Here is a 12,428-nt window from a genome sequence, read left to right on the forward strand (position 1 = left end):
GATGGTGCCCAGGTGTCTGGTCAAATAAGCACTGGCCTAACCATTACTGCAAGGACATTTGTGGCTGGTTAATAAACCAGAAGGCTGGTTTATTAAATCATCATTGAACAGCATCTATGGCTAATTACATCAATGAAGGGTGTGTCCTCTGCAATGAGAAAATTCAATCAGCTGGATTTAATCCAGTCAGTTGAAGACTCTTAAGGGAGAAGAGAGAGAACCTTCACTTCTTCGGCTAGCCAGCATCTCCTGAAGAGTTCCCTGAATACCTTCATTGGAGTTGCCAGTTCGCTGCCTGCCCTACAGAATTTGGACTCGTGCATCCCCACAGTTGTATGAGACACTTTTATAAAGTCTCATATTTACAGATATCTGTTGTTGGTTCTACTTCCCTAGAGAACCCTAACTAATCAACATGCCTTAGATTAAAGACTCTTCAAAGGATGGAAACTCAAATTACTTTCAGTGTGCCTAACTGAGATAAGTGCTTCATAATTCCTATTTCCATAATGCTTGTAAAGTATTGCATAACCACAATTCCTATATAATGGAACAATAAAAACTGAAGTCATGTGAAAGAGACCTATGCAGAGGTTAAAAAAAAAAAAAAAAAAACAGGTTCTTTAAATACTAGTCAAAATGAGAACAGGAAAACAACTAAAGAAGCCTGGTATGCAGTATAGAAACTGGTAACTTCTCTTTTGTTTGGCACACCGTAAGCATTTAAAATCTGGTAAATTAATGGATGAATGAATGCAAAAACGTGAAGATAAAAACTGACATAACAAATACACTTTGGAAAAATAATGAGAAGAAATTCTACCAGGCTGGCAGGAGACTGTTAATATTAAATTAATATAATTACTTGAAAAGTACTTAATGTGAATTTAGCTCAGTTTGCAAAATAAACACCTTCAGTAGTATCTGAAATATATTCATCCTGAATATATTCATGCAGACCATATCATTGAACAGTAAATGAGATGACACATTCTGCCTTGCCGCTCAGTGACAACTGAAGCCAACTTTTCACAAGGAGGAGGATACAGACTAGGCAGTTGGAAAGATAAAGTATAAAGTATGCCACAAGAGGAGAAGAAAATGCAACCCAAACTACTCTGACCTGTCCAACAAATGCAAATGCAGGGGGCATATGCAACCTATGATTTCTGTTGATAGAAGCTTAAAAGGAAAACAATGAGATGGGAAGCAGTAGGTAAGTAATAATTATTAGTTGACTATAGCCTTAAGTATGATATAAAACAAGCCTATTAATTTTCTTACCATGAAAAAATCACACCTTTTCCTCTCAGATTTAAGCAGGTATAAAAACTCTACAACTTATCTTTTTGCCCTCCTCAATATCAATTATTTCAGAATATTTTTTAATAGGAGATAGGAGGTGGATAGAAAGAGAAGTCCTAATATTAAGGAATTCAGTATCTCCCTTCTAGCCAACTTCTTACGAAAGACATAATTCTGTAACAGACATCCCATGGACCAAAGGGGTCAAAAGTAATTTTTGGTTTGGAAACAAGCCTCAATACATTCTCTTTTAAAATTCAGTTTTATTGAAATATATTCACAAACCATACAGTCATCCATGGTATACAATCAACTGTTCACAGTATGATCATATAGTTATGCGTTCATCACCACAATCTATTTCTGAACATTTTCCTTACATCAGAAAGAATCAGAATAAGAATAAAAAATAAAAGTGAAAAGAGAATACCCAAACCATCCCCCCATCCCACCCTATTTGTCATTTAGTTTTTACTCCCATTTTTCTACTGATTTTTTTTCAATTTTTTAACTTTGTTTATCAAAAAATTAAAAACAAACAGGCAAACAACAACCAAAAAAACCCCACAACATTTCAAACAAAGCAATGGATTAAGGAAAACAAATAACCTAAAATAACAACTTTGCTTCCAATATGTTCCTACCATACCCCAAGAAAATTAATAAACCATGTCCAAACAGAGGAGTAAGAAAAACAAATATTCTAAAATAACTACATTGCTTCCAACATGTTCCTACCATATCCCAAGAAAATTAACAACCCCTAAGAAAACAAAGGAATAAGAGAAAAAAAAAACCTAAAATAACTCTATTGCTTCCAACATGATCTTACTATATCCAAGAAAGTTTACAAACCATAATCATTCCTGAGCATTCCCATAACATTGAGATTACCCTCCATAGTTTATCTGTTCTTATTAGATTATCATTCCCCCTCCACTAATTGGTATCTCTAGGTCCCCTACATTCTACAGTATAAAACATTGTACATTTTTCACAGAATTCACATTAGTGGTAACATACAATATCTCTCTTTTTGTGCCTGGCTTATTTTGCTCAGCATTATGTCTTTTTTTTTTTTTTTTTTTTTAATCTTCATTTTATTGAGATATATTCATATACCACGCAGTCATACAAAACAAATCGTACATTCTCTTAAAATAGAATGTGGACAAACAGACCTAAATAAAAACAAATTATCACCTACTCAAAAGTTGTCTTAACCTTGAAATCACGTGTGGTAACTATTGAATTTTTTTTCTTCTTTTGTACACCATTTCCTTTGAGGAGAAATAGAAAGCATTTAATTTAGTCATTCCCTTCTTAAATGGAAATGTATTATATGATGTTAAAGCGCAGTAGTCTAACTTTGAAGAAATAAAATTCGGGTCAGTTTTGCTTAAAATAGTTCTCCAACTTTTCTCAAAATTTTGAAAGTTTGAGTGAAAAATTGCTCTTGACTTTATATCAGAAGGTGCATAACTGAGCTACTTAAAATTCTAATTCTATTAATAAATGAGTAGCCAATGCTTACGCTAAGAAAAAAAGGTAACAAAAGAAAGTGAGTAAAAATAAACATTTCAGAGTGTTGTCAGCAGAAAAAAAATGGAATGACTATAACCAGTGAAATCCTAATAATCAAGCGTAAGATAAAGATATGTTGAATTTCCTGAGTTATACAAATATTAAGAGTACTGACCTGGAAAACACAATCAAGCCAGATTCAAAGTAGGTTAAGCAATAGTCCTAGATAAAACAAACTACCTTTTTTCCTCAAAAACAAGATTTATAAGAATCCTGAAAGATAACTATCTTGACCTGTCAATGAAACAGGTTATGAAAAAAACTGGAAATCTTTGTACAAAGTCCTACCTTAATACATGCATGTAGCCTCTCTATCTCTATCCATGTAATAAGAATGCTGTTCTACCTAGGACATCTGGAAGTTAATTTATTTATTACATTGTGTCCAGTATTCAAGGAATAATAACCCAAAGCATCCCTCAGAAAGAGGAAACCCTTTGATCCCTTCTATGCCAGACATCCTCAAAAATTTGGAAACCCCAACATCCCCATTGCCAACTCCCCCACAAAATATTCTGTAATTTATTTTTTCTTGTTACACTTTCCAAAATCGAAATTATGTTTCATAATTGTGCAACATTGATGGACATTCATGAGTTAATCAGAAATCAAGCAGGAGAATCCTGGCTCCAAGAAATGAGCAGATACACACTTGGTGTCAGAGATTTCACTGGATGGCTACTACTCGCTACATTTAGGTCTGGAAGGTGAGTATGTTATGTAACAACAAAACTCGGTCCTATAAGAACCTGAACTTTTGATAATCTCAGAAGAGACTTAGACTCTTGAAACACCAGGGCCAAGTGCGCTGCTGCCTGAGCGGAATGCCCAGTAACAGGACAGGTGTACAGATCAGCATTAAATGAGTGCCTGGTATGTTCAAAGTATAGTGCTTAGAGCTGTATAGACTCCATGACCAAACAACTTCAAAGAATGCTAGATCATATCCCAACAAAATGTCCTGCTAAAAGGAATAGCGAATGATGTCTAAAAACCAGAAAGATAAAAACAGTGAAGGAATTAGACGACATTATTTGAGTGTTTCTCAAAGTGTGATTTTTTTAAAGGCACTTGTGCTTTAAAATATAGATCTTGGGCACTACCCCAGACCTACTGAATCAAAAGCTCTGAGGGTGATGCCCCAGAACCTTTAAGATGTCCCCTGTCCTAGTTTGCTAATGCTGCAGAATGCAAAACACCAGAGATGGATAGGCTTTTATAAAATGGGGGTTTATTTCACTACACAGTTACAGTCTTAAGGCCACAAAGCATCCAAGCAATCAGGTACATTCACCGGAGGATGGCCAATGGTGTCTGGAAAACTTCTACCAGTTAGGAAGGCAGCTGGCTTCTGCTCCAAAGCTCCGGCCTCAAAACGGCTTTCTCCCAGGAGGTTCCTTTCTAGCAAGCTTGCTCCTCTTCAAAACATCACTCCCAGCTGCACTCTCTTCCCTCGCTCTGAGTCAGCTCATTTATATAGCTCCACTGATCAAGGCCCACCCCGAATGGGCGGGGCTACACCTCCATGGGAACATATCATCAAAATCATCACTCACAGCTGAGTGGGGCACATTCCAAACAAATCTAACCAGCACCAAAAACTTCTGCCCCACACAAGACTACAAAGATAATGGCATTTGGGGAACACAATACATTCAAACCGGCACATCCCCCCATGGCATCTTATGCATATCAAGATTTAAGAATAACTGTATTCAAGGGACTTTAAACTATGAATCCATAACCTGTACCTTTTATGGGAGGCAGTAGGGAATCAGCACTACAGCAGAACAATGTCAAAGATGTAGTTAAGGAATGTTTTCAGAACCACATTTGTTTACCATGAAGTTAACTTGTTATAATAAAAAGAAAACATTTATCTTTACAAAAACAGACTCTCTTATTGTAACATACTTAATCAATTTTAATTAAATTCAGATATTTAAATGTAAAAGAAAATGAGATATGCAGTTTTAAAATATTTTACATTGTTATTCAAAACAATAATTGAATGTTTACAATAAGTACTGTGATGGTTGGGTTCATGTGTCAACTTGGCTAGGTGACCTAGCTGTCTGGTCAAGCGGGCACTGGCCTGATGATTGCTGTGAGGCTATTTGAGGCTGGTTGGTTTGTTGGATCATCAGTCAATTGACTGCAGCTGACTGATGACTCATCAAGGGGTGTGCTTCCACAGTGAGAGAATGCAATTGGCTGGATTTGGTCCGGGTGATCAGTTGGAGGCTTATAAGCCGGAAGGTTAGAGAACCTTCACTTCTTCTTCAGCTGCTCAGTGAAGCTTTTCCTGGGGAGCTCGTGGAAGTTGCCAGTTCCATTTCCTGAGGAGTTCGTCAAAGTTGTCGGTTCGTTTTCCGAGGAGTTCGTCGGACATCTTCCTTGGAGTTGACAGCTTGTTGACGGCTCTGCAGAATTTGGACTCGTGCGCTCCCGCAGTTGCGTGAGTCACTTTTACAATTTGATAATAAGAGACATCTCTCATTGATTCTGTTTTCAAGGAGAACCCTAACTAATACAAGTACGTATCAGTTTAATTTATGAACTGAGAAAGCAAGTCCCAGTCATTGTACATAAATCAGGGTTTAAAATCTAACTATCCACAAACTTCTTTAAAACATCTCATCTATGAAAAAATAAGATATTTTTCTCTAGAACTAGCTATTTCCTGACTCTTGTTGTAGGAAGCAACCTCCTACCTCACAGTACTACTAGCTTCACCCTTCAGCTCAGTTTCATCAACTTTCACAGTGGCATTAAACCTGACAGGAAGATGTACCACTAGATATTCTCTACCTCAGAACACCCTGATTCACCACCTTTACAAGCCTTCTTGCTGCTTCTCAGACCTGCTCCCTGAACTTTGTCTCCACATCATCCTGTTACATACCTGGAACTTCTGAAAAAAAAACATTTTTTTACCTCTGTTACTGAGTATCTTTCTTTACTAAAATGGTTATTTACAGCAATGCCAAACTAGGACCCAAAATACTGAATAGGGATAATTCTCTAATGAATTACAAATCATATACAATTTTTAAAACACAGACACATTTACATTGTGCAGTAGATGAGCTGAAAAGGTGGTGAATCAAATGAGTTAATAATACATTTAACATGCATGAAAAGAGGAGGCTAGCAAGGAAACCTGTCACAAAAAAAAATACTTCGATAATTTGAATAATTACCCCCAACTAAGCCATTTTATAATTTGATTTTTAATATCTTTCTCCCATTAATATCGCTGAGAAAAGCACAGTAAGACAATATAACAGCATTCAGAGAAATGTTTTAAAATTCTCCAGGAGGCAAAACCATTTGTTCTTAACCATGACCTACAGGCTATTCTTTTGATCTTTAATGCAAAGGATGATTTGGAGTCTGATATCTTAAAATAAAACATTTTCTCCTTCCAGGGTATATCCAATTCCAAATGGATAATTTCTTAAAGCAGCAACACATTTTGTATGTTGATTGTACTCAGTAGTTCATCAAATACTACACTCAAACACATTTGTTTTCTCTATTTGATATGTCATTTAGTCAATAAACAGTAAGATCAGGTGTTGAGGAAGAAACCAGTGGTATGCCAGTAAATGTTTAAAAACTGGCTTCCTGGGGTGGTGGGAGCCTTCATTTGTAGCATTTGCCAATCACCACATCGTAAATACTCCCACTGTTACCTATTTTAAGCTACCTCCATGATGTCACTAACATGGAGACGGGAAGAAGGTGCACAATTGGCTCTTGTGAGCTGATATGAGCTGGTTTCAGCACAGAACGGGAGGAAGCCCATAAGGCACCTGAAAACTATCCCATTGTCTTATGAAGGTGCTCTCCCTACTTCCTTGCTCTTGACCACCACAGGTCTCACCTAACACTTCACTGTTGGGGACGATTAAGATAGCATGTATAAAATCCACCCTCAGCGATGCCGGAGATATGCAACATGACCGCTAGGGCTGATGCAATAGCGGCTTAAGTTGCCCTCAGCCTTCTACAGAAGTGATAGCCGTTCGCGCCTAAGATTTGCGCCTAGAGTGCTAGCTTTACTACCTGCCTTCTACCCCAGCAACAGTAGCCACCAATCCTATGCTAGCCTTACATCTGCCATCCGCCCTAGCAACAGCAGCAGCCAATCCTAGACTGCCACCCGCCTTTGCAGCCACCAATCCTAGGCCGCCACCCGTTCGTACTAGCCACTCCCTCTACCTTAGAGTATATATACCCTGCCTCTTCAATAAAGTTTTGCAGCTTGATCAGAAACCTGTCTTGCTGTCGTTCCTCGTGTCTCTTGTCCCATACCATTCCTCCCTCACAGGATTTGGAGCTTCCGTTGAACGTCCCGCCGGCCGGGACACTTCACAGCTTGCTGTGTCCAACTCTTGTTCTCCCAAGCCACACCTTCAGAAATGCCTCTCTCTGAATCCACATTACCATGACCTTATCACTTAACATTTTTACCTTTATTAATAAACGAGAAGTAGTGATTTTTCTCACCTTGATCACAATCTGAGTAGTTTCTTGGAATGCTCTTCTGTGCTAAGTACTAAATGCCCTAAAACAAATGATTTAGAATAAGGCTTAAGGCCTGTAACTACTTTTTTGGCTTAGTTTAGCAACTAATATAAAAGCAGGTGGAGACAAGCAGTTAAATATTACCGAATGGACATAATGTTGGAAATTAGACAATATACTAATTAATCAAACATTTTTCATATTTCCTACTCACCATATTTATTTTCCTTTACATAAAATATACCCTAGGTTTTAATTTCCTAGGCTGCTCAAAGCAAATACCATGAAATGGTTTGGGTTAAACAATGGGAATTCGTTTGTTCATGGTTTTGAAGCAGGGAAAATGGCAAAATCAAGGCATCATCAATGCACTGCTTTCTTTCTAAAGATGGGCTGCCAACAATCTTGGCTCCTCTGTCACATGGCAAAGCGCATGGCAGCATCTGCTGGTCTCTCCCTTTTCTTCCAGGTTTCACTGATTTCAGCTTCTTGTTTCTGTGGCTCTCTTATTCTCTGTCTGAATTTCATCCTCCTATAAAGGACTCCAGTAACAGGATTAAGACCCATCCTGATTAAGGTGGGTCACTCCTTAACTGAAGTAACTTCATCAACAGGTCCTTCTTACAATAGGTTCATACCCACAGGAATGGATTACATTTAAGAACATGTTTTTCTGGAGTACATACAGCTTCAAACCAGCATATTCCATCCTCTGGACCCCAAAAAGAAAAGAAATATTCTTTCTACATGCAAAATGCATTCATTCCTTCACAATATCCCAAAAGCCTTAAGTCATTTCAGAAACAATGCTTAGTACAAAGACTCATCAAAACTGATTACAGGTGTGGTCTGGAGCGTAATTCCCCTCTGTCTGTAGACCTGTGGAACCTAGAGAACAAATTATCTGCTTCCCATATACAACGGAGGGACAGGCATAGGATAAATATTTCCATTCCCATAGAGAGAAATTGGAATGAAAATAGGGGTCATGGATACCAAACAATTCCAAAATCACTCAGTGCATACTCTATAAGATTTCAAGGTCTGAGAGTTATCTATGGCTCCATCCTTCCAAGTGCTTGTCCAGCAGCCTTGACCTCCCCCAAAACTGGGGTGAAGTCTCCACCCTCCCAGAACACTGGGGTGGCAGCCAGACTCTCCACAATCCCCAGGACACTGGCTTCACCTTCTCAGGACACTGGGATGGTAGCACTCTTCCTGAAAACAACGCAGAAGGCACTCCATCTCCAAGCACTGGGGCAGACTCACTCTTTTCACACATATGGGTGGACCCACTCTCTTGGCCCAAAAAGATGCCTTCAAGTCCAGACCTCAGCTTCCATGGTTCTGTCCGTGAAGTGATTTTTCTTTCAGTCAGTCCCTTTTCTGTCCCTTTTAGTCCAGGTTGGCAGTGGTTCCATTCATACAAATTATGCAAGAAACATGTCAGTTTTGAATGTAGTACACCGGGGTCCAAACCATCAGACAAAAGAACTTTCCACAAATCCTTCCAGGATAACGGCATTTCTAATCTTGACTTCCTTGGAAATTGCTGACAGGTCCCATGTTCACTTAAACCTCACATGAAGCACTGTTCTCTGGGGACACACTTTACAGAAGCTCAGAATTTTCCAAACCATCAATTTTTGGTTTCTTTGTGCCCAGGAGTTCAGTTATCAGCTTTTTCCCTTCCTCTCTCATTTCACAAAAAGCCGCTAGGAGAAAGCAGACTGTACTTTCCACACTTAGCTTGCAAATCTTCTCAGCTAACTATCCAAGTTCATCACTCTCAGGTTCTGCCTTGCATTCAACATCAAAACATCAATTTCACCAAGTTCTCTGCCACTTTAAAACAAGGATCACCTTTCCTCCAGTTTCCAATAACACATTCACCATTTCCACCTGAGGCCTCATCAGAAATACCTTTAGCATCCATATTTCTACTAGGAGACTCTTCAAAGCAATCTAGGCTTTTTCAATCAAGCACCTCACAATTCTTCCAACCTCAACCCACTGTCCAATTCCAAAGCTGTTTCCACATTTTTGGTATTTGCAATAGCAGCACCCCACTCTCCTGGTACCAAAATCTTTTTCGTTTCCTAGGCTGCTCAAGCAAATACCATGAAATGAATCAGGTTAAACAATGGGAATTTATGTGCCCATCGTTCTGAGGCTAGAAAAATATTCAAATCAACACATCATCAAGGCAATGCTTTCTTCCCAAAGACGGGCTCCTCTTCACATGGCAAGGACCTGGAGGTGTCTGCTGGTCTCTCCCTTCTCTTCCAGGTTTCATTGACTTCAGCTTCTTGCTTGTGTGGCTGTCTCTTTATGTGTGTCTGAATTTCATTTTCTTATAAAGGACTCCAGTAATAGTATTAAGAGCCATCCTGACTGAGGTGAAACATACCTTAACTGAAGTAGCCTCATTGAAAGATCCTACTTAAAATGGCCTCACAGCCACAGGAATGGATTAGATTTAAGAATGTTTTTGTGGGGTACATATGGCTTCAATCCACCATGCCCTATAAGAAAATAAAGTGTGCCCTGCAAATATAAAAGTAAGCAGTAGAAATTTCCTATTTTAAAAATGCTATATTAACAAGTTATAGGGTCAGACAAAGATGGGTAACAATACCTATACCAGTCAACAGCATGGCCTTGAACAAACTGCTTAACATTGCTGGGGCTCTTTTTCAGAAATGGAAATCATAATATCTTCCTCAAAAATTTCTTGTCAGAATTACATGAAAATACCTGCAAAGTGTCCAGTGCTGATACATAATCGATGCTCCAAAAATTACAGTTATTCTAACTACAGTTTTCTATATAGTACAAGTCCTGGGCCTAGCAATTCTTTTGTAAGAGTCTCTAGAGTTAAAAAGGAAAATCTCCTCTTTGGAACATTAAGCATTTATATGGTTTTGAATATTCCCTATGTGCCCTGTCATCCCATGCGTCTTGGACCCTGGTGCAACCACAACCCCAACTCTAGCCTTGTCCAGTTCTTACTGCCCATGGCTGCTATCTCTAAATCCCTGAGTTTAAGACATAACCTTTTGTAAAACAGCAAGACTAGCAGCCTTCCTTAAGTACAAAACAGAATCTAAAATGCATTACTGGATTTTTAACAGTAAAATCTAATAGAAGAAAAGTCTTTTGACTTTATGATGACTGTTATGGCTTTGATATAATCACTTGACAAAGATAGACAGATTTACATATAGAGAAAGAAATATAAATAACCTAAATAAACCAGTGGAATTACTTCAACAGTACAGTAAAAGAACAAGTTACTATAATCAAGCATATCTTAGGAATTCAAGGATGTTTAAATAAGAAATCTGTAAATCTAAGGGTGAACAGATCAAAGAAGTTTTGAAGTGATCTTCTCCATAAATGCCAAAATAGCATTCAATAAAATTCTATACTTATTTTAAAAATTAAGAATAAAACAGTTCCTTACCAGGATAAACACATAGTAAATATCACATGCATACTTCAACACAAGAGGCATTTTCATCACAACTAGGAACAAAACAAAGATAGCTTCTGAACATTGTTCTAGATTCCTGGCTAATGTAATAAGACATTAAAGAGAAATTAAGGCATAACTAATGGAAATGAGAAGGCAAAATTATCATTATCAGCAAATACCTTGAGTCCTACTTCCTGGAGAAAATAAAGTCATCAAACGAGAAATCCCTCAACTCTCTAACAGTAAAAGTAAAGACTTACTTGTAGCCTCCCCTACATCTTCCTATTTCCATTTTGGTTTTCCTCCATCCTTCTCATGTGTAAAGCTAATTCCTATCCTCTCCAATCCCCCCATCACTTTCTTTCTCTCTCTTACATTCAGTGGCACCTACTTTCAAGTGCTAATTCTCCAGTCACGTTCCCTTTCAAGGTCTCTGACCCACAAGACCCATCCCAATTGGCCTCTTTTCTATTCCAGCCATACTTGCTCTCTACCCCATCTCCTGCTATCCCTTCCCTCACTCACTCCACCTCTACTCCTACTGGATCCCTTGTTAAACTTTAAATACACAATCAGCTCCCATTTTAGAAACTTCTCCCTTGCCTCTGCCTGCACAGACATCAGAATGGCTTGATTGTTCATTTTCTTCAGGAATCTCAATTGTCTCCTTTTCAGACAGGCCTTCTCTGACATCCTATTCAAAATAATAAATCCACCTCCACTGGGACAAATTATTCCCCCCACCCTGCTTAATTTTCTCTATATAACTTATCGCCCAACATTCTATGTGCTGCTTTGCTTATATGTTATGTTTACTTTTGCCCTCTCCTCAATAAAATGTAAATTCCTTGATGGCAGGGATTTTTTCCTGGCACACAGGAAATAATTATTTAATTGTTGAATAAATAATTGTTGAATGAATCCATCAAATAAGCACAGCATATTAAATATAGATATATAGAGAGAGCTACACAAACACACACGTATATCTACAGATGTAAGAGGGATCTTGAACTTTATTTTAACACACATAAACACACACACACACGCACACACACACATGCATTAAGGAAGTATACCAAAGAAGTATTAGTGGCTATGCTGTATTGTAAAATTATATAAATGGGTTACAATAAGAAAAAATAATATTTTTCTAGTCAGAAAAATATAGTAGTTGCTAAAAAACTACATGCTTATGAGATTTTCCCTTTAATGTAACAAAAGAAATTTAAAAAGCAATGAAGAAGGGAACATTAGGAGAGAAATGTAGGTGCTGCCCAAAGCAGAACGTGATTACAAAAACATTTCTGTTTCTACAACCCATCACCCAGGAATGGAGGCAGCAGGTGCCATGGGATGTGCTCAATCATGCAGTAAATCTCCACACTCATTACCTGCTTTGGAAGTAACAAGCTGCAGAACAAGAGGACGTCTTGTTATGATGCCCGACCCTCGAGGGAGAAAGTCCCTAAAAAATAAGAAATAACAGATCAATGCATTAAGGAATTCTGATCACCTATAAATTATT

The 12,428-nt window shown here is 38.1% G+C and overlaps 1 protein-coding gene across 10 annotated transcripts in view; it reads right to left on the reverse strand.

Annotated features, from left to right (window-relative positions):
- DNM3 (dynamin 3) overlaps window positions 1-12,428 on the reverse strand; it is a 615,582-nt gene that overhangs the window by 513,091 nt on the left and 90,063 nt on the right. For all 10 annotated transcript variants that reach the window (XM_037825339.1, XM_037825338.1, XM_037825336.1 and 7 more), the window contains exon 2: window positions 12,295-12,368. In XM_037825339.1, coding sequence (XP_037681267.1) covers window positions 12,295-12,368 — 74 coding nt within the window. The remainder of the gene's footprint in view (window positions 1-12,294; window positions 12,369-12,428) is intronic.

The sequence above is a fragment of the Choloepus didactylus genome, chromosome 2 (assembly GCF_015220235.1).
Source record: "Choloepus didactylus isolate mChoDid1 chromosome 2, mChoDid1.pri, whole genome shotgun sequence".
NCBI lineage: Eukaryota > Metazoa > Chordata > Mammalia > Pilosa > Megalonychidae > Choloepus > Choloepus didactylus.